Raw genomic sequence first — 26615 nt, forward strand, 5'->3', positions numbered from 1 at the left:
TATTTAAAACATCAGTGAACAAATTTTCGATAAAAAAAATTGTCAAGTTTTTTATAAGGAATTGTTGAATGAATTTTCTATTTTATCTACGTAAAAAAAATCAACTTCCAAATACGTAAATTCGTTGCGAGCAGAAAATCAGAAATCAAATGTTCTGTAAATGTATTCCAAGAATTTGTGTGGTCGTCCGTTAAATTTATTTTTCAAAGAAAGAAGAAATTCATTATAACTTGCCTGCGACTGTCTAAAATATATTTGCTTTGTGATGGTAGCAATGGTAGAATCTGCAAATTATGTATATCCATTTTCCCCAAAATATATACGAACGAAAGCTGGGATTGCAACAATTGAAATTATTCGTGCGAATCGGGCAGATATCATTTGAATTGAAATTCAAATTTCTCGAACTACTCTTGAAACGATATTAAATGTATAACTCTTCTGAGCAGAGGAGATCTGTATGCATAGATACCGACACGGCATGGTATACTGTATACGACTCCGAGATGGATATGATTGTATACAACGATGCTATTACCCACATATTGAATATACTTCTATATAACCACATACTGAGTTTCTATATTTTTGGGATTATGTAACTTCATTTCAGTTCACACTTTCCTCAATGTTTGGCAATATAACAGAAAAGCCATAAACAACGTCATATGGGGGTTGTATGTGTACTTAGTCATATTGTGTGTATATATTTTTTCGGAAATATCTGCAGGGGTTTTTGCTCTTTATATTTTATCTTTATTTAGACGGTATACGGTAGCGTAAACGCTACGTATGTGTGTATACATTGCATTATTTCACTTTTTAAAAGAAAATCGTTTTTCTTTTCCATTTTCTTTTTATTATTTTTTCTTTCCTTTTCCACTAATAACGGAATAGTTTCATTCGTAATAAAGTTAAATTATTTTATTAGAAAATCCGTATATATAAAAGAGTCAGCGGGCTGTAACCAATTTTGAATCGAATTAATGCATTTATAGAACTAAACAACAAAGTTGAACGTCTTATCTGGTAGTATCTGGAATCTGGTACACACAAATATTTGTAATGCACAACTGATTCTAAATTAGAATTTCTAATCGCATGTTCAATCTTGCACATTAGAGCTGAAAAGTTACTGAAGAATTTAAACTGTTGTTGAGAACAGCTGTACCATTTATGGAGTATATCATTTTCCAACGCTATTTAAATTTGAATAGAAGTAGTTTATAATAATTTGGCTATTGACACAATGTGCGAATAGCTAAAAAAAGAACTATTCGCACATAGTGAGAATAGCAATGGTATCATAAAGTGACTATTCGTACAATGTCTTGTCGTATTTTCGTTTTAATTTCTAATCCAAATCGAAAATTTTGCGAAAATCGAAAGATCTTACAGACATTCTTGAATAAATTAGTAATCCATTTTGGCCCAATAAAAGTATAGAACAGGTATGGTCGATCGCCGAATTTGTCTTAAACTCACTCACATTTTATGTCAAAATAATATGAAAATGAGTGCGTTTAAGTACGAAAATCAAATTTTTATGTCCTCCGGGCGGACAATATACCGTACCTGTTTTACACTTTCATTGTTTTGGCCAATCCAGAAAATCCAGAACCTCATATGATATTAAATATTATTGTTAAAGACTTCGTGCATGTATGTGAGCTCTGACGACCATAAGATGCGGCATCTGTTTTTCAAAAGCGTACGAATCGATACAGATTAAGATAAGAAAGTCGCAGAAGTACAGAGACCATTCTAAACAAACTTTAACTCTGCCTATTTTAAGCCTCCTACACTTTTTCACAATTCTGACCCGCATTCACGTAGGATGAGGTGTATTCATCACATCTCTATATATTGAACGGAGATATTTGATGAAATGCAATACACATCAAGAAACTATATATGCCCGAATTGCCTCGCTGGGTTGTGGGTATAAGTTATTGTACCGGCCATATCTGTATTTTAGTCCAATTTGCTACACATTTGACTGGCGTATCGTATAGCTCAATAACCACATAGTCACATTTCGGGAATGTTTTTTTTGTATTCAGAATTCAGATGCACCATTTGTCGACATTTATCCACAGACCGATGTCTTAAAAGTATCGAGTCTGTTACTTCTAAGGTTTTTCTGTAAGAATTTCAGAAATCCACCGGCATGTGTTTGATAGACATAACAAAAAGCTTAAATTTAGATGACTTGAGTTTTTTAAATTCTCAACTTTTTTGAAATCTCACTATACACGTTTGCATTGTATACGTCAATATTTCCCAAGTTTCGTCGTATTATAAAGACTTTATATTCTAAATTCTATAAATCTTGTACAATGGCTCTAAGGTTCTTTAGGATTTTTTTTTGTAAAGCGTGTATAATGGTTCTTAAACGACTTTTTAAACTGTTATCGTTTGTTTGTAAATTGATGACGAGCTTACAATAAAAGCAACCGGTCGAATCGCTTATAACCATTACTTTGCAACACCTTTTGCGTTTAAAAGAAAAATTAAACGAATCAACAGCGATTTCCATTCATGTCCGGTTTATAATGTTCGTAGACATCACACTTGCAACGTAATACAGATTTTTATTATATTTTCAACACAATATTTTCCTTGGCAAATAAAAGCAAAAATTGTTATTTTATCGTGCGCCTCTTTGCCCTTGCAACTTTTTTATTCTAGAAATTTATTTTTCAATTTGCTAAATAGTTTTTCGCCATATGGTCCCATGTTCTATTTTTCAACATGCTCCTCTAGCATATTATGTAAGTGGAGTATTGAATGCGTTATTATTTTATCGTAAAACTACTAAGTCCATGTTTGTTTTCTTTCCGTTTTTTTTTTTGCATAAAATGAGAAAACAGCGCAAAATAGACATTTTTCAAATATTGAATTTCTTTTTGTTTATTGAATGGATATCCATCGTGTTTTTCTGCCGTTATTGCGGGCGGGAGGAATAGTTAATTCTATTGTATATATATTCTATTGTAATAAAATGTCATAAAAACGTTGTTACCATGGAGTACCAGCGCATACACGCACTACACATGTTTATGGCCCAAACCATTCAACATTCGGTTTGGAATATTAAATTTTCGAATTTCCAGAATAAAAAACGGAAAAGGTGGGATTTCTTGCTAGTCCAAACTGTGGTCTATCCGACAAGGTCGTTGCTTCCTAGGGTGACTGCACAAGTCTCCGGAAATGTACCAACAGCTATTGCGTTTTCATTCATAAAACATTTAAAAAAAAGACCAATAACTGCGTCCGACTACCGGGTACATGACTACCGGAGACTCACCCTCACCCTTTATAACAGGTTTTATTAGACAGATGGCATACCCTATTTTCATCGTCACTGTTGCTAACAGATGACACAGCCGTCTGCTTGGTTCGTGAAGGTGTAGCTCATTTGTCAATGAAAGAAATATATCGTCGACGAGACGCATTAATCAACACCATTTATCAACAGTCGCTTCGAAAGCGTGAATGTAATAATATAAAAAATGTAACGATTGTCTTCTTCTCCTTATCTTCCACTTCGCGGTTGTTATAGTGTTGGAGATCAATTTTATCAATTGATTTTTTTGCACACTTAAAGATACTCAAATCTGTTCAGATTGTAATAGCCGGTCTTTATATTTTCGAATGTACGTATGCGTGTGTGGCACTATGAGCAAACTGTGTAAGTTACTCGAATTAAAGAAAAGATCAACAAAAGTGTTTTAAGCGTCTCACGTTTTTATTCAGCTAACAAATCGGCACAACTTTTGGGGTCTCGAAGTGTGTTTCGTTCTACATACATCTTTACTATCGAGATAACTTTGTCCGTCTAATCGTATAAGTTATCAAAGATTCATGTTTGTATTTCAAATTTTGATTATTAATCGACATCCACCTGTCAATACGTGTCTATCCACCTTTAAGTGAGAAGCTTTTCTTTTACAAATATTTTTCTCCGGCCATTAAATGACTTCAAAGTGGGAATCAAACGAGGACATTCAACGGTTTCGAGAATATCTTCGCATACCGACAGTCCAGCCGAACGTAAACTATGGTAAACATTGTGCAGATAAATCAAGTTGATAACCAGTTGTTTAACTTCGATATACCTCTGTCGTTCTAAGATGAATGTGTCACTTTCCTTAAACGGCAAGCTGAGGAGTTAGATCTTTCAGTTGACATCTTTTATCCTGCTTATCCGACAAAGCCAGTTGTAATATTGACATGGCAGGGTACCGACCCGACTCTAGAATCAATTCTCTTAAATTCTCATATGGATGTGGTTCCTGTCGATCTCGAGCATTGGACACATAAACCATTTGATGCTGATATTGACGATGAAGGTCGAATTTTTGCTCGTGGTACACAAGATATGAAATCCGTTGGAATGCAATATTTGCGTGCGATCAAAGCGTTGAAAGAGCAAGGAGTACAATTAAAGCGAACCGTTCATCTGATGTATGTACCAGGTCGGTAGTCGAATGTCGCTATCAATTTGTATCATTCGAATAAATCATATTCGTAGACGAGGAGATCGGTGGAGAAAACGGAACGCGCGCTTTTGTTGGCACTGACGCATTCAAACGTTTAAATGTAGGATTTGCACTAGATGAAGGAATTGCGACTCCAGATGAAACATTCTCAGTCTTTTATGCGGAACGAAGTGAATGGCGTCCGCATTTCAAATGTTATGGAACAACTGGTCACGGTGCATTGTTGCACGAAAAAACGGCTGGTGAAAAAATTCGTTTTATTATCGATCGCTTCATGGACTATCGGTCTGAACAAGTACAAATTTTGAAAAATAATCCAGCGCTTAACGTGGGTGATGTTACAACAGTGAATTTAACGATTTTACAAGGTGGCGTTCAAGTTAATGTTGTACCTACGTTTCTTTCGGCTAATTTCGATGTTCGACTATCGATAAATGTTGACCATGATGAATTTGAGAAAATGGTAGCATAAACTGTTAATTAAACCGTAGATTCACAATCTAACAAAATTCGAATTCCCAATTTAGCTACGCAAGTGGTGTGAGGAGGCTGGAGAGGATATCGAGCTCACCTTTGAAGCAAAACGGCCAAAGGTTCCTGCCACTCGCATTGATGGCACAAATCCATATTGGACAGCCATATATGAGACTTTAGTCAACGATTTGTGAATACTCTTCGATTTAATCAAAAGACTTCTGATAAAAAATTTAATTATTTTTTTCAGGAAGCTGAAAATAAAGCCACTTGTATCTGCGGTACGCACTGACAGTTGCTATATTCGTGAAGTGAGTCGATCAGAAACGTTTATGATTTTGTTCCTCTTACTAAATTCTTTTTCCCTTCGTTCTTGGCTAGATTGGAATTCCAGCTATCGGGTTCTCTCCATTGAATCACACACCAGTATTGCTCCATAGTCACGATGAATTTGTATCAGCGGATGTTTATTTGACCGGCATTACAATTTATGAAAATTTGATTAAAAAACTTGCCAACGTCTGAAACGACTGAACTAACGATCCACGTTTTTATTTTTGAGTGCAAATAAAAGAAAAATCTCTCAAGATCGTATTCCTTTTACACCATATAATCAATTGAAACTTTCGAAAACTAACGGAAAGCGCTATTCTAACCAACTAAATCACAATCTGCCGTTCTTGGCTTACTCAACCGTTCCATCTAACACGGTATGCTAACACAAAGGAAAAAAAGCCTCATAAATTCAGAAAAAAAAGCTGCAACCAAAAGCTTGAAAGTCATATAACAGAAAGAGTACAAAGTGTAATTTTGTTGAACTACTACCTGCATCATTTCCGGAGAGGAAAAAAAAACATTTGTTAAAGTTGATTATCGTTGCAAAGGCTACGTACACTTCACATAGCGCACTATCCTATGGCTGTGTCATATGCTGTCGACAAGCAACAACAAAAATTAATCTCGCAAATGTGATCTTATGCATGTTAAAGCTAATGAAGATTCGTATTTTGAATCAATCTTTTGAACAGCTTAGTTAGGTCGAAACAAGTTTGAACAAACAAGGTTTTATGGAAAGAAGTCCTTTTTGAGGAGAAGCTTACAACTATGTGCAACGTAGCCAATGTACGTACATACTTGATGTGAGATTACTTTTATTTTCTAATTAACCCAGATCATATCTTCACAAGTCGAATTAATTTAGTAATTTATTTCGGTCATTTCATTTCCGGACGCTTTAAATATTGAAACGTACAGAACAAACCATTTATTTAGATCAGTTTATCCATATATGCCTTACATGAAAATAATTCCTTTGGCATCGAACCAAAATTAGTAAGGGAATTCACGAAGCTGAAATATACAGAAATATCTACATTCGGTTTGTTGTTCATTAATCGATGTGCAGTGCAGGGTCTTAAAAACATGTAAAGCAAAAATTATCGGATCTAACAAGGCATTCCCCATTATTCCACTAATGTCTAACACAATAAATGTTGAAATTTTAAAATGATTTTGGACACCCTTGACAAAACTACAACCGCTTCGGAGAAACGTTTGAATAGAGGAAGAAACACGTGCATCTTGTTAAAGACTTTCAATTAATAATTAACATGGAGCCACAGCGTTAATCCATACAATATGTACAAAGCACCAGCCGACGCACATTGTTGAAAATCCACATTCACGTTAAAATGTAGCCCTTGTTTCAAGATGCTGAAATAAATTGTTTATCTATGAGTTTGAGCTTATAGGTGAGTTTGAAGAATATGGAGTGTCATTAGTGTTGGAAGAGAATATGGCTTTTCGTGAGGAATGTAGGTAAATGAGACCAATAAGTTGCAAAAAGTAAAACGTGAAGATTTTGCAACTACTTCAGACTGTATTAGGTTGAAGTAGTTACAAAAGGTTTCGCCAAAAGAGGCACGCTGTAAGCCTTTTCTGTATATTTCAGCTTCGTGAATTCCCTTATTGTAACAAATTTAGCCCATTCGATTTTAATTTGACTTGTTTTATACATCGTTTAATGGGGATTTTCTTTACTGACTTTTATACACAAATCCTGAAACTATAAAGGTAAATCTGAATGTATTTATTATTTAAATTTAATAAGGGATTTTCCAACCAACCGTAAAAAATATTTTATTTACGGGATGACGAGAATTTGGGACAATGTGGTATGTAAATAGCGTTGAATAATTACAAAAAGAGAGAGAGAAAAACGCGAATGCCATGCATTAAGTACACTGAAATTGTATGAAACAATGTAGAAGATTTATTATTTATCAGCGAGAAATGTCGTGGCTATGGGTCGTGGTAAGAAATAATAGATGAGATGAGCTCGCGAAAGTTTATCATATTTCTGTGCGTCAAATAGCTTCCAGAAATAGAGGAAATATACAGACAGTTATGAGAAGTTTGAAGATATACTGTTCATATAATTAAGCAGAGACGAATGGTTACCCTAGTGAAAAAAGTTGAAAATTTTACTTCGAGGGTAACCAGAGCGCGCCAGAACATATTTCAGCCCAGGAAATTAAATCTCCTAAATTTAATAAAAATATTTTTTCACAAAAGGCATCCGAAGGTTGAGGTCAGAAAATTACTATTTTTTCACCTGTGTTGTCAAATAATTATTAAAAATGGGAAACTTCTGTTGCCTTTTTCAAGAAGAGCACATACAACTCGTTTATAATTGTTATTTATTTAACAAGAATCGTATGGGTTATCGAATTATCAAAATTGCCAATCCGAAGCGAGGCCTAATCGAATAATTACCGAAGATAATCGAAGTGTGACCCGATATGTATTGTCACACTCGGCCTACGGCACACCTAGTGCCTAAATGACAGTGTTCATTCCAGTGGAGCTTTTGGGATTAGACGTTGATGTAAGTGAAAAGTTCATCACTTTATCTACATCTACATATATCGATGTTCGTCACAAGAATCGAAAATTCTACTGTATAAGATGTAGAGACACACACACCTCACTTAAAAATCTATCTTCAAGAATAACAACAACAAACACCAGAAATTTTGTTATCAAATGTGTGTTTTTGCTAAAATTTCTCGAAACGGAACTGATAAGCCAGGAATCATCAAAAAGTATATGAAAATCGCATCTCGTCTCATAAAGATACGACTCATCAATATTGAATATTCCATACCATCGCAACAAGGTAGTTACATTAAAAAAGAAACGAGTTTAATTTCGGCTCTACGACAGACACATTCGCTTCATCTTCGTTATAACATTTAAAGAGAGTCGCACAGTTCTTAAACTCACGGTACCGCCATAACAAAGTTTTGTTCCCAAATTTAGTTTTGTATTGCGGTAAGTAATTAATTAGCCGCAAACGTACAGTACGATTAGCATCAATAGCGAATAATGTAGCGAGCGACAAAATTTTTCTATCGAGATAATAATAAGATTTCCGCTAAGAATCGATTGTAATCGAAAGACTATTTGAAAGAATGTTTTAGTGGATTTAGTGTTTGGCTGGCCACATTATATATTGTGGATCAGCTTTTCTTTGTATTGATTCCTTTGCACCGTACATTATCTATAGTTTTTAAAATAAAGGTGATTCCGATGAAGTCTATGGCACATATTTTTAGTATTGTACTTTGCGGAATGCAAACAATGGTTCAGTGTTGCTTTGAGTAACATTACCATTGATTAGCTGCATTTAGAGCAATAAAAACCGAAAATTTAGATTAATAAAAACGAGTCGTAACATATTCAATGAAATAACATATTTTCTACTGCAGAACATGGCACCACTTACTTTGTATCATTCTACTGCCAGTGCTCATTCCAGGGGAGCTTTGTTTACCATACGTAATTTGGGATTAGACGTTGATGTAAGTGAAAGGTTTTCATTATTTGGTCAACTATGTTTTGATCGGTTGGTCTCTGTGTTTATTCTTCAGCAGAAGAAGAGACATGCCAACTAACTTCTAAATTAACTCGAATACAAGAAAAAACTGAAAAAGTTCACCCCTTTCTTAGATAAAACTACTAAATCTCCCTGCGAAAGAGCAACTCAATCCTGATTTCATCAAAATTAATCCGCAACATTGCGTTCCCACCATACTCGACGGAGATTTCACTTTATGGGAATCGCGAGCCATCGCTGTCTATCTGATTGAATCGAAAGTGCCGGACAGTCCGTTGTATCCGAAGGATGTGAAGGAAAGAGCATTAGTCAATCAACGATTGTATTTCGATGCGGGTACACTTTACAAACGAATCCGGGATATTTGCGTAAGTGGAAAACAAGTAGCTGAGACTTAGAGAGAACGATAATGCGGAAACCGAACTTTCAGTTTCCGATAATTTACCTCGGTGAAACAACAATACCAGACGATAAGCGTAAGGCAATGTTTGAAGCATTCGGATGGTTGGATGGATTTTTGGACGGAAGTGATTATATAGCCGGTCCCACTGTGACAATTGCTGATTTGTTTGCAGTGTCCACAATGCTATCGATTGTGGTAAGTTGTGAATGATTCAACACACAAATTCAATTCTCGCATTTTGCAAATCAAGCGAAAATGTCATCGCAAATGCTGTGTCGCCTATCATAAGATTGGTTCTACTATTTTTGCAAAAATTTAAATGTTGGCCTTTTCATTTGCAGAACGCCGGATGCGATATCGGGGCGTTTAAAAATATCGTCGCATGGTTGGACCGATGTAAAACTCTGCCAGGGTACGACGAAAATGTTGATGGTGCCAAGGTGTTTGGGCAACGTGTTACAAGTCGATTAACTGACAAATTTTAGGTGAAAACAAATGTCTGTATTTTCGGAGAAAATTTTTTTCTCTTAAGAAGAACAAAAAATAAATAAAATTTCATTTCCATTTTAAACAAATTAATCCAATTCGACAATTTCGACTGGCTCTGTAATGAGAAATGTAAATTTTTTCACTTGGAACAGTTATAAGCTAAATATTACCTCTGGGTTTTGGTTTTTTAATCAACGTGACCCCTGTATTTTTCGGAATTAATTCTTCCAACTTTCTTTTCCGATCGCTGGATGAAGTAGGACTGAAAAAATTTCTTTTAATAAAAACAATATTCCAACTGTTGGTATATCAACTGACTCACTTTGTAAAGGATACTAATTTCGGTGCTGGACTTGCAGTGAATACTTTTGTATTTGGTGCTGGACGTTGCATGGCCACTTTGACACCATTATTTGCAGCGACAACACGAGAACCTGGATTTCGATTTATTGCTGGGATTACAGGTCTGGATGTCACACCTGCTGCTGTTTTGTTGTTACTGTTACTCGGCGTCGAAATCAGTTTTAACGTTGGCATTGTGCTTGCCAGATTACTGAATTTAGGAATTGACTTAGGTGGGTTTAGCCGTCCAGTAATTTTGTTCGCATTGGTAACAGACGACGGATTCGGTATTTGCCGTGTGATTGATGCGTTTGCACTTGACGTTGCTGGTAACTGGCGGGTTATTGATGTCGATGATGGCACACGGCTCACCGATAGCTGACTGTTGTTTAATTTGTTTATTTCGATCGGTGACGATTTGTGACTCGACGACGCACCTATCAAAGCCGTAGATGCTAATCTTTGCGCATTAATTGCACTCATTGGCAATGACAATTTTTGTGGTCGTTTTGTCGGTGTGATTGTCACTTCGTTTGTCGGTAGATTTGGTGATGATAAATGATTTTTCGCAATGGATGTTAGTGATGAAGACGACACATTTGTATCCATAGCTCTGGTTGTTGTTGTTGCTGTTCTAGTTCCACTCTTTAGGTTGTGTATTCGGTTAACTGACAGTCGATTGGCAGTTCGACTCGGTGACGGTGGAAGAGAGATTCGGTTTTGAGGTTCGGGCCTGGCATTTTGCTGTAGCTGGCTCTTTGCTGCTTTTAACAGCGAATCATTTTGTGACAAATCAAAAGCCTTTTTTTCCGGTGCCTTGGGATACACAATGCCCATATTAAAATTTTTAATCGGTTGTGCGGGTGCCTTTGACGTCGTTGTTGCTGTTTTCCGTTCCATCGATCTGTTTATGGCAGACACATCCTTCACTATAAGATTTGGTTCTGGGCTTGTACGATTGCTAGCCAATGTAATTGACAATGGTCCCAGTGATGCGTTATTATGGCTATTTTTGTGCGCTGTCGCAGAAGTTCTACTTATTGACAGACTACTTGTTCCATCCGCCGACGTTCGATTTATCGATGGACTGCTTCTTGATGCAATTGAAGGACTTGCTCTTGCGCTTGATAATGGACTTATTCTTGCACTCGATAGAGGGCTCGCTCTTGCACTCGATAGTGGACTCGCTCTTGCGCTCGATAATGGACTAACTCTGGCACTCGACAGGGGACTCGATCTGGCGCTCGATAGAGGACTCGCTCGTGCAACCATTAACTGATTCCCTTTCAATGAATTCGACAAACTGGAATGTGTTGATGTTTTCTGGTGGCTCTGACTCGTATTGGACGACAAAGAAATGGAACTTAGTGATGAAACAGGACCGATTGATGTATTAGCGGCGGCACGTTGCACGTCTTTCGATGCCTTTGTAATGACGCTAGTCGGTATGCTGAATGAATCTTTGGTGATGCTGGTTGATGGGGGTAATAAATTAGAAAGAAGCGGATTTTTAATTGCGTTTGGTCCAGGCTGATTTGTCGCCAACGACTGAGCAGCGTTTGTCGATGTAGCGCTAGCTGATGTTGGATACATATTGAACGGCGAATATGACGGATTACCAGAATACGAGGGCATGTATCTTGCTAAATTATATTGTGCCACTGCTGACGAAGACGATGACGTCAATTGATTAAGTCCGTTAAATACACTCGATGAAATGTTACTATAGCTAGTTGGTGATGATGTTGTACTTGTTGAATTTGTTGTTGATTTGTAGTAATTGTTGCTAGCGCCCGCTGAATTGTACAGTGGGTTCGTACTTGAGCTAGACGGTGAGTTAAAATATGAGCTAAGCGGACCATAGGCTGACGTTCCACCAGACTGATTGAATTGGGAATACATTTGGCTCATCAACATAAGTTCCTGTTCCACGCCAGTTACATTTGAAACACCAGTGTATCCCATTCGCTGCAAATAAGCAGGTATCATACTGGTTGGAAGATTCGGTGGAATGTACGAGTAGGGATTCATCTAAAAATTAAAAAGAAATTGAATTTAGAATTGGACTAGAAGTTTTGCGGCTAGCTTGGTGCATATGGTCGTCAAAACGAAATTATTTCCGGCTCCTTTTTCCCTTCATAATGTTATCATAGCTCTGACTCGAATGTGTCAAATTAAGAGTTGTGGCCATTGCTGGAAATCTATTGCACTTTCTAATATGTGTAAAATGTCCCAGTACGCGATGGTGCGACACGAATGGACACTCTGAGCTACATATCCTACACGAGCATGTGAATAAAAGACCATTAAAAACTTACCAAATTTCCTAAACCGAAGCTTCCGTATCCTGAGCCGTACGTTCTGTAAGAAATAGTAAAAGTTAAATAACGGAGGCCGAAAAAATTGTCAGTTTCAAGTACTTACCCGTCCGCTGTGATGTTCATCTGGAAACGAGTAAAAGAAAATTAAGAGATTAATAGAGGAACATAAAATGAACAGAAAAAATGGTTGTTTGATGAGCGTATGGACGTCCTAATAGGATCTATATTTTTCAGTTGGGAGATTACTCAAGCACACTGTTTTTTGAACATGAAGAGAAGTTCCAACAATATTCATTGAAGATGAAATTGATCAGTTCGAGACAAGCAAAAACTGATGAGTCATAAAGACGTTGAGTATGAAACGCTCTCAAATCATGCACATGGAAGATAATTGCGGCTCGCTGAATTTCGGTTCCCGCGATTGCTGTTAAGGAGTCAGGACATACCTCCAAAAAAAATCCTAAAAATCTAGAATTCTATCTTTTACTTTTATAAATTTGTTTTTAGGTGTTCCCTGACTCCTTGACAAAAATCCAGGGAGCTGAAATCTGACTAGCCGCAATTGCCGGCACTGTGTTAAATACAAAGATTAAAATCTTATCAAAGAACTACGATCAAACAAGCACAATCAACTCGTTTAATGTTTAAGAATGTAAAATGTTCCACTTTTGGAAACAGTGATCTTTGTTGATCTGACAAAAGCAGCCGGAAGTTTACTGAAACACTTTGAATGATCGAATTAGGTCATTTGAACATGAAACAAAAGTGGAAAGAGTGAAGTAGTTCGAGAACCTGACGGAACAGTCTACAGTAGTTCTCGTGCTTCCTATTAATCCCGCACAAAATTGAAAATATTTAAATTAGAGATGTCATTTCATCTGTATCATCACATCTGCGACACAAAGAGTTAAACCCATTCACTCAGTGCTCAACATCCACTTAAATACAAAATTAGAGAATATGATCAAAAACAAAACTTTACTCACGTTCCCGAATTGATCTGTAAAGAAGAAAAACACAATTTGAGTTTAGACAAAAGACAACTTGTAAAATAGAGAACAGAAAGCTTACTCTTCATGCTGACATCTTTCTCGTACGCCTCCCAAGCGTCAGCTTTTTCCTGTTCGTTTAGGTCTTCGGCAGAATTATTTTCCAACAGAGAATCATGTTCGTGGTACTTGTACACCAGACTCTTGAAATTTCTCAATAAACTGGCCAAAATATTGTCGACTGGACGAACCGGTGTCGGTTGTTCGGCCGGATCTGGTTTGGTTAAACTGAAAGAAACAGTCCGATTGAAATGGCACACATTCTCCGTCTGTACGCAATATAATTACGTGTATAGTTCGGCCAGCTCAGCCAAACTGTAATGCCGGTCAATTTGTTGTTCGTCGACGACCCGAAAACTCATAGCTTGTTTGGTAACCGATCTGGAATACACTTTCTCTTCCATAGTGCCCTACACATAAAATTAATCGAAACATTGAAGCTAAAATTGGTAATTGATGGAAATCGCTGACATACCATCGCCAACAATCGATAAATGTAGCATTTGCTTTGTTGGCCCAAGCGAAAGACTCTAAAAATATTCTGTTGATCATTCGACGGATTCCACGATGTGTCCAGCAATATAACGCGATTAGCACCAACGAGATTGATACCCTGGCCTCCGGCCTTCGCCGATATCAGAAAGCATTTGACACGTTCATTGCCTGGATTGTTGAAATTTCGGATCATGGCATGTCGTAACGCTTTCGACGTTTTTCCATCCAACCGATAGTAATCGTGATTTTTCTCCCACGGACCATGAAAGTTTTCGATGCCTGTTCGAACACGGAAAAACGTTAGAAGCGACTCGCTGATGTTGTGGGAATAAATTACCGAGATCACTGCCATCATTGAATGAAACCTTGTTGTGTATCTGATGCATAAAGAATTCGACCACATCAAGGACAGCAACGAAAGCCGAAAATATTAAACTGCAAGGAAATGAAGTTTTTATATGGAACTCATCGTTCGGTGTGCCCTGAACGGCTTACCATTTTTCCCTGTTTTGTTCGCACAGCTTTAGAATCTCGAATAGAATTCGAAGTTTGTTACTGGGCAGCAACGATCTTAAATCCATAGGTTCTATAAACTGACGCCACCAGTCATTTTCAACGGACATCTTTCCCACTTGGCTATCTAGCACATCGTCAGGCTCCTCATCGGAATCCATGTTCCGTCTTCTGGCTGCATTTCGTTTATCACGAAGGGCCTGTAGAATTGATTATGAACGAGAATGTCAGCAAGAGATGTGAAGTCAGAAACTGTTTGACTTACGATGGCATTTTTCCAAGCATTTTCCAACACTTTGGGATGTGTCCAGATTTTTCTCAAAAATGTGTAGTCCGGAATGAGACTCTTTCCACCGTACCTCTCTTTCAACGGATTGTTGTCCAAGAAGTGCTGATATAGTCGATTCTACGGAATGAGGAAACATTAGTACAAAATGGAATACCGACTACGGCTACAAAGACTAACCTGAAGTTCCGTCATTGGTATGAACAAAACATATTCGTACTTTTCCGGCAAAAATGTTTTCAATAAAGCGGCTTCACGACGTTGCACAAATTTCGAGAGTTTCTTGTGCAGAACATAAGAACGTTGTTTCATTATTCGAATTTGAGCACTGTTCGAATCTTTGTGCTGCCCTTCCTTGATAGGATTCTCGTAGAGATTGGCAAATTCTTTTTCAGTTCCCAAGAACGACGGTTTGATGAAGTTCACCATACTGTAGTCTGTCGAAACAAATTTATTGGAATCAAGTGATATCTACGCAAAACGATACGCGAGCGATGAATTGACCCCATTGAGGCTGACTTACATTCCTTCAAATTGTTTTGTATTGGTGTTCCCGTTAGAATGATGCGACGTCTACTTGAAATCTTGTTGACTGCTCGGCTTGTGGTTGACTTTCTATTTTTTATGACGTGTCCCTCGTCGCACACAACCAAATCAGCACCTTGAAAGTGGAAACGTTGAATAGATTCTTTGCAGAGTTCAATCGACAAACACCCTTACCAGGCTTCAATAAATATTCCTCGACCATTTTCCTAATCCGATCCAGATCGACTTGAGACATGTCAGGTTTCGATTTGTCTGCATAAAAGACCAGCGATCGAAACGCTTCGTAGCCGATTAGCATGCATCCAGCTTTTCCATCAGGATCGGCTTTAAACGAATGCCATTCGCGCAAAATTTGTAACTTTTTGTTGATGTCACTTTAAGAATCAGAAAGGCACACTTGGAATGATGACCATGAATTTTCAATTACAAATTACTCACGATGGATCGGGGAAGTGCAGCACTTTCAGCTTTACTTTAACTGATTGCAGCCAGGTTTGAATCTCGTCAGCCCAGTTCATGATTGTGGATTTGGGACAAATTACCAGGATTTTCTTCGTCTTCAGTTGTGGATATCGTATAAGGGTGTGTAGTAAAGCTATCAACTGGAGTGTTTTTCCAAGACCCATGCAATGTGCCAGAATGCATCCGGACCCGTTGTGTTTTTCAATGGAGTCGACGCTTCCGTAACAGCAATCGTACATGAATTTAACGCCAGCAATCTGTGACACAGTTAAATGGATCATTTAATAACAAAATAGGCAACAAAAATGACGTCTTACCTGATGCTCCTTGAGATTTTTGACAATCTCCGGATGTACAGATATGGCACAATTCTGTTTTGAGTCAAAGTCCAGTATGACGTCACTGTCATCATGTGATTGTGATAATTTCTCCGTTTGCGATTCAACAATTTGTGTCAGTCTTTCGGTTTTCTTCTCCAAACGTTTCAGTCGATCGTTCTCCTCTTTTTGTGCCTGTTTGGTTTCTCCAGCCAATTGATCATTGCGCAGCATTGGACGACTCTTCGTTGTGGGTTTTTCGTCCTCGCTGTCTTCGTCTATCGTCCCCTTATCAATTTCTAAATCACTGTCCGAACTCAGGCTGATGCATTCGTCGGCTACTTTGCTGCTGCTGATTTTGGACACATCACGCTTCTTTTGATTTTGAATGATTTTGTCCAGATCGCCGTCACTCTTTTTCGTTTTGAACATTGAGATGTCGAGCATTTCACAATCGGAATTATCCGAGTTTGCGGTTGCCTTCGTGTTCTTGTCATCATCCAAATCCAGGTTGCTGAACAAATTTTTGCTGAACGCAATTTTGTCCAATTTCCATTTTTTCTTCTCTTCAGGAGCTTTTTGTTCTGATGTCTCCTCAGCATCCGAATCTTCATCTTTATCCGGAGGTTTCTCACCGTCATGAAGTTCTATTTCTGGCTCAAAAATGCCAGAGCTTTGCAGTTCCAGATCCTGTTCATCTTTCACTTCGTCGACATCGTCTTCCTCAACCGGAATATCCTTAGATGGTGCTGGTGCATTCTCCTCGGGCTTTTCGTTGTCATCCAAATGATTTTCCATTTCATGCGCCAATTGCTTTTTTAAGAAACGGTCAACCTTTGAGTCATTAGACTCATCTGTTACGTTGTCGATCGAGGATTTGTCTTCATCATCATCATCATCATCGTCCACAGATTCACTGTTTTGACCATCGGAGTCACTAGAATCTTTCAGACACTGTTGTCTCGCCAATTGGAGTACAAACTGTTCTTCGGATATGATGTCTTCCTCGGACGACGATTCCGATTCGATGTCTTGACTCGCTGAATCTTTCAGAATGTCCAGAATATCTTCCTTCGGTTTCGGCTTACTCACTGACTTCTTTCTATACACAGGAACGTGATTGACGACAGGCCTAACTTTCGTAGGAATGTTTGAAAAATCAATGAGTCGATCTATTTCATCATCCGTATCGCATTCGCTGACATCTTCCTCATTCTGGTGATTTTCACCATTGTCGTTCTCATCATCGACGTTTTCTGCTTTGAGATCCTCATTTTCGACCGCGTGTTCATTATGATTCTCGAGATCGTTTTCGACATCAACTTCTTTTTTCGGTGAGATATTCCTTTCAAATGCTTCATCGTTTTCCGAGTCACTGTAATTTAATTCTTCCGGCAATTCCCATTGTTGAGACTGCACGTATGGCGTTTTAGAATCGATAATTTCCTCTATTTCGCTTGTACGCTCAGTACCATCAAACGTGTGTTCAATCACAGGCTCGTTCACATCAGATGTTTGTTGCAAATCATCAGGTGTTGGTTCTGTGGCATCAGATATTTGTTCTGTGACATCAGATGTTCCTTCTATAACATCAGATGTTGGTTCTATAACATCAGATGTTGGTTCTGTGACATCACATGTTGGTTCTATAACATCAGATGTTTGTTCTGTGACATCAGATGTTTGTTCTGTAATATCAGATGTTTGTTCTGTGACGTCAGATATTTGCTCTGTGACAACAGTTGTTTGCTCAGTGACATCAGTTGTGTGCTCTGTCACATCAGAATTTTGTTCCACGACATCACCAGTTGGTTCACTGGCATCAAATGCAAGTTCGATAACATTAGAGGTCGTTTCAATGTTATCACAGGTAGATTCAACGGCATCAGGTTCCGAAATATTGCCAACCCCATCACCAGTTGCTTCATCGATACTAATGTCAGACGTAGGTCCAATGATATTCAAAGTGCTTTCAGCACCATCAAAGCCGAAAAATTCTTCTACTTCTGAGTCGACTCGTTGGTCGTTTGCATCATCGATGTCATCGCCTATGTCACTGTCCATAGATTTGTTCACCGGTACATCTAGTGGTAGAAGGTAGTTCGACATATCTACGTCCTTTACAGCATCTTTTTCGGAAGATGGAACTTCATCCAATTCAACTGACGAGGCTGCACCATTTTGAGATTGGTCATCATCAGAACTTTCTAGCAGAACGTTTTTCTTCCGCAGGTTTATTGATGACAATGTCACATCAGATGAGGATGAGGAAGAGGAGGATTTTGTACGAGCTCGTTTCTTTCGACGCTTTACTGGTAAGTTTTCCGAGTACGAATCGTCCGAACTATGCTGGCTGTCTTCTGACGATGACGCTAACCAGCGTTTTTTCGACTTTAAATCCAACTGCTTTTGTTTATCCTCAACGACTGCAATTGCATCGACATTTTCATCGTCTTCAATTTTGTCATCAGAATTGCCATTGACTTTGCTATCGACAATTTCCGGAAAGTTTTCACCATCGTTTCCATTTTCACTGACCATTTGACCAACAGTTTCGTCGATACTTCTTTCATCGGCAGTCTTATCACCACTGTCATCGACTTCTGTTTCAGCCTCATCGTTAGCATCGCCGAGGTTTCCGGTAGGTTCATCCGTTGCAACTGTGACCTTTTCGTGGGTGCAACCTCCAATTTCCAATTTTAGGATTGCAGCCATTGCTACAACGGACTTAATGACATCATTACCGCATTCTGTTAGGTCTGTCAGCCTTGAGGTACCGCTCGAACATAATTTTGAAAATTTACCGATTTTCGCCACTACTTCTTCAGAAACTGAACGTAGGTCTTTTAGCGTCTCTACCGGCACTTCATCAATTTTTTCAGTCGCGGTTTCACTTTCTGTTAAAACTGCTCGATCACCTCTATATTCCAACGGTTCAGAATGTCCCTCCGACATTATGTAGCCACTATCACTTTCATTGTCTTCCGATATTATGCTGGTATTTGCATCGATTGGTGTGGCATCATCTTTAGAAGCGTTCGTTGGAGTTTTCGGGCTTGGTTCGGGTTTCGGGATGTCTAGCACCGTTTCCTTTATCCTTTTAATTTCACTTTCTAAATTGTTTAGAATTGTGACTTTACTTTCACTCGATGAACCATGCATCCAACTGGCAATCAGTGCCTGCATTTCATTCACATGATCGATTGGCTCCTGCATTTCATTCACATGATCGATTGGTTCCTGCATTGGTTCAGTCTCTGGTTCGGTTGCGGGAACTTCAGGTCTATCAATTGTTTCGTTGAGAGATGGTGCAAACAACTCTTGAGACGAGTAATTATGATCGGATCGTATCGACTCCAGATTCGCACTAATTGATAAGTTCGAAGCGTTGTGCACTTCATCGCTCGAATTTAGTAAATTCACCACGTCACTATCTCGAGAGCTCTCATCGGCGATTTCAATGACACCGTTGACATGGTCATCGGTAATTTCCATTACACCGTTGATCTGTCTGTCTTCGTCATCCTCCGACTCGTACTGATGCGCGTTTCGCTCTCCTTTGAAATAATTTTCCGGTGAAGGGTACTCATCTAATTGAAAATTCTCCTCTTCGTAATTGATTCTGTTCCCTAAGAAGTTGTACGATTCCAATTTGATTTCCTGCGAACATTGTAGAGCAGCTGCTTCATTATCGGCACCCAAATTCCAATTGTCCAAAATTAGTTCGTTCATGTCGACCAAATCATTATCATGGTATTGTGAAGAAGCTGCTTTAATTTCGGTTGATGGTTGACTGTCCATGTCCATCGTAGATTATGTCGTTGGTTTTTTTCAGCTGAAATGTAAAGATTTGAGTAAGATCAAGTTAAAGCAAGTCATCTATGGAATCGGAACGTCTATCTCAAACAGGTAACTTTCAATAGACTTTAATGTGGGAGTGATTCTATAGATTGCGCCGGCTTCTGTGCTACTATTATAATTTCATCTTAAAGTGGGTAACAGACCTTCAATACCACAATGAATTATGTGGTTCATTGGCATGTTAATGCAGACGTTCATTCAAAACTATGTTTCTAAATCACAAAACAAGAAAGAGAAAGGACTACATACATCACATATACATACAAGATCTTGCTTTGTCTTAAAGATGATTAAACCCTCATACCACCTGTGCAGCCAACGTCAGTCTAAGCTATTGACAATAACTTTTCAGAAACGGCTTGTCATCTGCTATTGTCAGAAACGACAAAAACAAGCGATGACCTATCGTTAATATGGCCTTGTAGCGAATCGAAATGGTTCAACAAATGAAGTAAAAGATTTTGCGGAGATGTAACATTAGGCGACACTTTACAGATTCAATTTACAGATTTACAGATTTAAAGGATTCAATTTGATTCTTTCTTGGTATGTGAATCAAGAAATTGTTGACACACAAGCCCTTTATCACTAAAAATTAAAAAGCTTGAATTCGACTTTGATTCATCATAAAAATTTTGTACTCGAAACTGACCCCAAAACAAACTGATATTCCGAGTCGAATCAGAGCTTCACTATTCGTTCGTTTATCTTTTTGTTGGAATAAATAAACAAAATAACTCGGAACACATTTTATCACTGACAACACATATTCGATTATTGTCCATAGCATCGTACATAATGTTATGCATCGAACAGAACAATTTATTTGAGGTTAAGGAGACGTGTCTGGTAATAATAACAATGCAAATCTATTGATGTTGAATAACACACTCAATCTGCACTTTGAAATATTAAATCAGGAGCGTCGCAATTCCATGATATTATTGAACATTTTTGTAAATTGATTTTGATGCACATCCGACGGTAATGTTTACCTCAAGAAACACTTAAGATCATATAATGCAGAATACAGGTATAGGACATTTTCTCACTGGATGGCTTCTAGTAAAAATTACTGCCGCAGTGATGATTATTGAAAATTTTACTAATTGCAGAACAAGGAATTATTCTGCTGGTGCATGAAAAGAACCGATTCATACCTGCACCGACTTGTACACCAATTACGGATTTATAAAAAAAACAATAACAGTGGCTACGGTCAGACACAATTTTCTTGCAAAAAAAGGTGGCCATTTAAAACCGAATCGCATAATTTTTTTACAACCCAGTTACACATTGTATTACATCGTAAAGAACTCATTCTTTTCCTTACCTAATGGTTTAGCATTTTTTTGTACAATTCCAGTGATTAGAAACAAACCAATATTATTGCACTTTTCACAGTAATCATCCCTTTTTTTATGCACAAATTTACAGTAATTTACGACAACGCTACCAATTCAATTCAATTGACAAAAAGTATGCGACGTCGTTCTGAATTAGTTTTTTTTCTATTGTTTTGGCTCCAAATTTTTCTTTAATGCCATCTTTTGGGACACCCTTTGGGATTTTGTAGCTCTGGTAGCCAGATCTGCTATCCAATCACAAACGCACGACAAAAATGCAGTTTTTTGACAGTATGAGGGAAAACAGTAAACTGCTCGAAAATTACACTGATGGTGACAGGGCCGTATTATCGAAGGGGCATTTATCCTAGAGCGCCAAGCTATCAGCGGGCAAAATATTTGTCTGATAAGAAATGCTTTTGAGATGTGAGCCGAAATGTCTCACACGATTCAATATGGCAGTAATACACGCCCGGAATTTTGAAAACTGACACATTTTCTGTGTTTTACTTGAGTTTCTGATTTCTCCATATAAAAAATACATGCAAAATTCTCAAAAAACCACGTAAACCACAAAACAGAAAATGTGTCGGTTTTCAAAATTCCGCGAGTGTAGTTCTGTTCCAAGTGCAACATCGAAATAACATTATCAAACAAAATGTTGACAAAAATAGAAAAGCGTTGAGGTTATGGCTCTGTGGACGACGTTTGACAGTACATTGCGCTTTGCACCTGTACTTGGAACAGATCTATTGATAGTCACACTCACAAGGTTATGTAAAAGAAATCATTCGCTTCATTCGGGATTTACTGGACAAAGCAGATTATTTATTTTTATATAATTTGATAAGCTTGTGTTCCAATTTATGCTACTTTTCGGCTCTTTAGGATTTTAAAATTTTCCTATACTAAGATTTTGAAAAAGATGCTTGTGCGCAAAATTGTTTTATACCCGAGGGAGCCTAACGTCTTAAGACGTTACTGGATTTTGGGGGTGTTTAAACAAGGTGAATTTTTTTTCGCTCATTGTGTTGTGTTTAGTACTACACTTTCGGCATGTGTTAAGTCTATCATATGCAGCATGAGGCGTCGCGTCGGCGGCGTTGCAAATTTTTAGTACCTTTAATTCAAACGTGTATTTGGACAAATATAATGTTGATTGAAGATGATTTAAAGTTCATCGTTTATTCATATCGAAGTTTTATCGACGAGACATGATTAGCAAGGTTCTGAAGGAACCAGGTGTAGACAACTCTGAGTTGATCACGAAGGCGGTGACATTTAAATTGAGTTCAGCGGCTACGAAGTTTATATGAAAAAGGCAACGTTACGTAACAAAAACAAAATTCCGAATATTCCTAAAAAACATTTTCTTCAAGTTGATTTGACACACAATCTGCACTGAGTGCGTTTATCGATTTCGGTGTCACTCGCCTTCGTGTTCTTTCAGAACCTTGATGATTAGTAGGTTTCAATGTCTATATCGTTAAATGACTGACTCTGCTCTACATGCACACAAACAGAATCAATGTGAGAGTGGCCGGCATAGCTAGCATAGGAATAAAGTTAAAACTTCGCTGTTAAAACTGTTGTATTAACTATGAATTTTTGAGCTGCATATCCTCTCTTGCGATTGTTAGTAGCTAGCAAAGAGTGACTTAGATTAATTATTTGTGTATGTGTTTTCGACGGCCGATTTCAGTCATTTTTACGTGTTCAAGTGCCTAAAGTCGATGGTGTAAAACAGACACACCTAAGCTTTGGATACATAGAACATTTTACGTTGACGAAAACCTTAGAAAAATCTCAAAACTGTGAAAATTTACGACCTGCGATGCTTAAGTGAAAAAAGGGTCTTCAGTTCGAGAAAACTGAGGAAACAGTAATCACACTTAAGTATGGTATCTCAACAAAAAGTACTCCAGTGAGCTGTCAAATTAACAAGGCAAAAATTTAAAAAATTCAATTTTGTCTGTAACACTGAGTACTTTTTTGGTCAGTGGAAATCAAGCATTAACGATGTAAGTACTAGTCGTATTAGTTCTAATTTTGTTGATGGTTGTGGTCGTTGTGGTGTGTTAATGCCTATGACAGATTCTTCGAATGCGGCTTCGGCTTTGTGATAATAAAATTTGACAGAATAACAAAATATTCGTTCAGAACGGTGGAATTTTTATTACCAATGCGAGGCTGTAATCACTTTATTTTGAGTTAATATCGGAGTAAGTGAAAAAAGTGTAGACTCTAAAGATGTCAAAAATTTTAAAATGTTGCATTCTCGGCTGTAACGAGAATTCACGCAATGTTATGGAAGAAGTCAGTTTTCATCGGTAGGACATAAGAACGTTTCGAATTGGGGGTGAAACGGAATCGAATCAAGTAACGATAATTTCTTTAACTTTCAGAATTCCCAAGGATGTACCGACTCGAAAAAAGTGGACTGATCTGATTCGATCGAAAACAAATCAACCGAACGTCTTCGCAATAAATGCTTTAGTGTGTTCTAAGCACTTCGAACCGTAATCAATGAGTGACTTTTACATTGATTGTATTGTAACACGAATTTCTTCTATCTGTTTGTAGTAATCAGTTAGTGGAAAGAGTCAATGGCAGTCGGCTTCTGATCAATTATGCCATTCCGTCCATTTTTCCGAATGAGCACCGAGAATGGTAAGTTATTGACTAATCAGATCAATGAGTCGGCACATTTTGATAGATTTATGAATTACTGTTAAACGAGTGCCACCGGTTCACCCAGTTCTGAATAAGAAATAAAAATGGAACTAACGAAATGCTAACATTTCTTTCAGGTTCAAGTCGGACGGATCAGATGATGATGAATCTACTGAACCCCTGAAGAATGTGTCATCCACAATGACCATTGAACCGTCTGATAGTAGTGCAGCGTAAGGTTACTCATTTGGTTAGTATATTGAATCAAAAATAATTTGACTTTCGTTCGATTAGGAAGGCGCAACTTCGGACGGTAGATTGTTCAGCTACAAGAAAAAATTCAGTGACAGTGTCTATTAAACAGGAGGATGATTGTGAGGAACTACAGGCGACTGTAACCACCGATTTTCAAAGAAGTTGCAGATTTTGTTTAACGATTCCGGGTGCTAATAAAATTGAAACAAGCGAACATATTGCAACCATGTACACGAGCCTAACTGGTATTGAGGTAAGATTCTTTTTGTAATTATAACTCATCGACAGCAACGGCAAAAATTGGCCCTCACCCCCGCTTTAATGATTTTGCATCAAGTAGGAGGTGAGGAGGGAATTTGATGAGAAACTGTTGACCTTCAAATTACTCCAAAATCTGACCACTGTATCCACTCACCATTGATTCAAAAAGTTTTCCTTTTACTATCCAGTTCCTTCCTGCCACCTTTGCTGTTCCTGAAACAATCTGCACGACATGCTCATCGAAACTGCAAGATGCGTTCGAATTCCGCGAGCATTTGATCAAAATGAACGCCCACTGGGAGACAGCGGTAAAGACTGAAGATACCAAAGATGCGATCGTAATACAAATGGAACCACGGACTGTTCATCTGGAAGCGGAGGTTCTCATTCTAGATGAAAGTGATCAAAGTCTCGACAATACTGAAGTAGTCGAGGAGTTTGTGGAATTTGGTGACTCTGAAGATTTGGAGAATGGTGACGACCATGTGGATGAAGAAAAGCAAACTGCTGAATCTGATGAAGACGATCGTTTCATTGCGGATGCTGCGAATTTTATAAAAACCGTTAAACAGGTGACACGCTCTGAAATGAAGAGAGTTCAGGCAGGAAGACCGGCCGGAGGAATAGTGCTAACGGCGAAAAAAGCTAAAATATTAGCCGCTGATACAGAACGGCTAAATTTTCGTTCATCATCGTGTCCGCATTCATCGCAAAAATTGAAAAAAGACAACAAATGGTGGAGACTGATGCATGACTGCAACTATTGTGATGCTAAGGACTTTCTGACTGTTGATGCGGTTAAAAAACACTTGAAGCTTCATCATGCCGATCAGGTTAAAGTTACTTGTGATATTTGCAACAAGGACTACAGTGAGGTGAGAATATATTTCGGTTTGGTCATTCTGGTAAATTAGGAGCTATTTCTATTTCTGTTGAATTCCAGCTCAAATATCTGAGAAAACACATGAAGTACGTCCATCAGACACGGCAGAATGAATGCAAAATTTGTAACAAAAAGTTTTACTACAACTATAACCTCAAGAGTCACATGCAGGTCCACAACAACGAAAAAACGGTCATTTGCCATCTCTGCGGCAAATTCTTCACTCCGGCTGCTCTGCATGGTCATATGAAAACGGGTGTCCATGGTCCGGTTGAGAAGTCGGTCAAGGAACAAAATTCAAAAATCGCCCGATACTATTGTCACATATGCGTTCCGGCCAAACGATTCCATTTGTGCTCCGAGCTCACCGAACACAGACGATTGCAGCACAACGATTTCGAATGTCCGATATGTAAAAATTGGTTTTCTTGCGCCGAATCATTGGAAAATCATTTGAAGACGCACTCGAATAAGGAACGAAAACATTGCTGTACGGTTAGTATGATACGCATTTAGAAGTTGAAGATGGAGTTGAATTAACTTTTTTGTTTTATCTAATTACAGCGCTGCCCTAGCACTTATGTTCGTGCCTCTCATCTGGAAGGTAATTTATATTCTTATACATTACCGATTTGCCGTTTATTTATCGATATCAATACCCCGGATATAGGTCATATGCGTCGAAAGCATTCCTCTGATCCGAAACCAATCTCTTGCGATCTGTGCGATTATAAATGTGTGGAACAGTACGAACTGTATGGCCACAAAAAACACGCACACTCCAAATCAAAACCCTATAAATGCAACCTATGCGACAAATCGTTTTCAAAGGTATGTGTTTCCAGGCGAAGCATCCTGCAGTTGAATAGAGCCGTGTATCCAACATAATTTTTCTTTTATTGCGTACCAGGACCAAGCCCAAAAGGATCATTTGCTGACGACCCATGGCATCGGGGAATACCGCTACTCTTGCTCGGAATGTCCGAAACGTTTTACGAATTCAGCTGGTCTCATTCATCATCGGGGTATCCATCATCGAGGAGTGGCAAATAAGATTTCGTAGATGATTTGTTTGACGAATTCCTTCAAGAAAATACAATCGAATTGAATCATTTTGAGAAGATCTTTTACTGTGAATGGAATTTAAACGTTGCCGGGGGCTACCTTTGGGAAAATGTTGCCTGAACAGCGAAGCAATGCAATGAAACATTTCATTTATCGTAGGACGCAGTATCA

At 38.1% G+C, this 26615-nt stretch overlaps 4 protein-coding genes across 8 annotated transcripts; 3 read left to right on the top strand and 1 right to left on the bottom strand.

The window, feature by feature from the left end:
• The first annotated feature begins 3865 nt into the window (after window positions 1-3865).
• On the top strand, window positions 3866-5539 carry LOC119075842 (aminoacylase-1-like). The gene is made up of 6 exons (XM_037182390.1): window positions 3866-4066; window positions 4137-4481; window positions 4538-4968; window positions 5033-5169; window positions 5230-5290; window positions 5361-5539. The coding sequence occupies exons 1-6, from the start codon at window positions 3979-3981 to the stop codon at window positions 5502-5504; spliced, it is 1206 nt and encodes a 401-aa protein (XP_037038285.1). The 5' UTR covers window positions 3866-3978; the 3' UTR covers window positions 5505-5539.
• A 2632-nt stretch (window positions 5540-8171) lies between these two features.
• Window positions 8172-9851, top strand: LOC119075856 (glutathione S-transferase 1-1-like). 2 transcript variants are annotated; one of them, XM_037182410.1, is made up of 5 exons: window positions 8172-8312; window positions 8750-8842; window positions 8991-9245; window positions 9308-9475; window positions 9622-9851. In XM_037182410.1, exons 2-5 carry the CDS (start codon window positions 8753-8755, stop codon window positions 9763-9765), a joined length of 657 nt encoding a protein of 218 aa, XP_037038305.1. In that variant the 5' UTR covers window positions 8172-8312; window positions 8750-8752; the 3' UTR covers window positions 9766-9851. The 2 variants fall into 2 exon arrangements, with proteins under 2 accessions (XP_037038305.1, XP_037038307.1); XM_037182412.1 differs by lacking the exon at window positions 8172-8312 and adding an exon at window positions 8539-8561.
• On the bottom strand, window positions 9760-21578 carry LOC119075854 (transcriptional regulator ATRX-like). 4 transcript variants are annotated; one of them, XM_037182409.1, is made up of 19 exons: window positions 21295-21578; window positions 19317-19935; window positions 16101-19286; window positions 15760-16040; window positions 15496-15695; window positions 15299-15436; window positions 14956-15212; window positions 14755-14895; window positions 14472-14689; window positions 14314-14411; window positions 13957-14255; window positions 13770-13891; window positions 13504-13709; window positions 13419-13432; window positions 12536-12555; window positions 12430-12472; window positions 10092-12142; window positions 9940-10031; window positions 9760-9884 (listed from the first exon to the last, which is right to left on the bottom strand). In XM_037182409.1, exons 2-19 carry the CDS (start codon window positions 19905-19907, stop codon window positions 9856-9858), a joined length of 7986 nt encoding a protein of 2661 aa, XP_037038304.1. In that variant the 5' UTR covers window positions 19908-19935; window positions 21295-21578; the 3' UTR covers window positions 9760-9855. The 4 variants fall into 4 exon arrangements, with proteins under 4 accessions (XP_037038304.1, XP_037038301.1, XP_037038302.1 ...); XM_037182406.1 differs by having other exon boundaries at window positions 16101-19935; XM_037182407.1 differs by lacking the exon at window positions 21295-21578 and adding an exon at window positions 21122-21250 and having other exon boundaries at window positions 16101-19935.
• Window positions 21579-23446: 1868 nt separating this feature from the next.
• Window positions 23447-26488, top strand: LOC119075573 (zinc finger protein 879-like). Its single transcript, XM_037182040.1, has 10 exons — window positions 23447-23637; window positions 23713-23826; window positions 23891-23977; window positions 24118-24213; window positions 24275-24488; window positions 24685-25371; window positions 25440-25874; window positions 25944-25983; window positions 26050-26210; window positions 26290-26488. The coding sequence occupies exons 1-10, from the start codon at window positions 23558-23560 to the stop codon at window positions 26440-26442; spliced, it is 2067 nt and encodes a 688-aa protein (XP_037037935.1). The 5' UTR covers window positions 23447-23557; the 3' UTR covers window positions 26443-26488.
• The last annotated feature ends 127 nt before the right edge of the window (window positions 26489-26615 follow it).

This window comes from Bradysia coprophila, unplaced genomic scaffold, assembly GCF_014529535.1.
Source record: "Bradysia coprophila strain Holo2 unplaced genomic scaffold, BU_Bcop_v1 contig_232, whole genome shotgun sequence".
NCBI classification, from domain to species: Eukaryota; Metazoa; Arthropoda; class Insecta; order Diptera; family Sciaridae; genus Bradysia; species Bradysia coprophila.

Bases quoted from the DNA above. Each gene is read 5' to 3' on its own strand.
- LOC119075842 (XM_037182390.1), top strand. From the start codon at position 3,979: ATGACTTCAAAGTGGGAATCAAACGAGGACATTCAACGGTTTCGAGAA. The intron at 4,482-4,537 runs GTCGGTAGTCGA...TCATATTCGTAG, and splicing joins TCATCTGATGTATGTACCAG to ACGAGGAGATCGGTGGAGAA. The intron at 4,969-5,032 runs GTAGCATAAACT...TTCCCAATTTAG, and splicing joins ATGATGAATTTGAGAAAATG to CTACGCAAGTGGTGTGAGGA.
- LOC119075854 (XM_037182406.1), bottom strand. From the start codon at position 19,907: ATGGACATGGACAGTCAACCATCAACCGAAATTAAAGCAGCTTCTTCA. The intron at 15,213-15,298 runs GTAAGTCAGCCT...TTGTTTCGACAG, and splicing joins ACAAAACAATTTGAAGGAAT to ACTACAGTATGGTGAACTTC. The intron at 14,690-14,754 runs GTAAGTCAAACA...TCAATTCTACAG, and splicing joins ATGCTTGGAAAAATGCCATC to GCCCTTCGTGATAAACGAAA.
- LOC119075856 (XM_037182410.1), top strand. From the start codon at position 8,753: ATGGCACCACTTACTTTGTATCATTCTACTGCCAGTGCTCATTCCAGG. The intron at 8,843-8,990 runs GTAAGTGAAAGG...CCCCTTTCTTAG, and splicing joins ATTTGGGATTAGACGTTGAT to ATAAAACTACTAAATCTCCC. The intron at 9,246-9,307 runs GTAAGTGGAAAA...CCGAACTTTCAG, and splicing joins AACGAATCCGGGATATTTGC to TTTCCGATAATTTACCTCGG.
- LOC119075573 (XM_037182040.1), top strand. From the start codon at position 23,558: ATGTCAAAAATTTTAAAATGTTGCATTCTCGGCTGTAACGAGAATTCA. The intron at 24,214-24,274 runs GTAAGGTTACTC...TCGTTCGATTAG, and splicing joins CCGTCTGATAGTAGTGCAGC to GAAGGCGCAACTTCGGACGG. The intron at 25,984-26,049 runs GTAATTTATATT...CCCCGGATATAG, and splicing joins TCGTGCCTCTCATCTGGAAG to GTCATATGCGTCGAAAGCAT.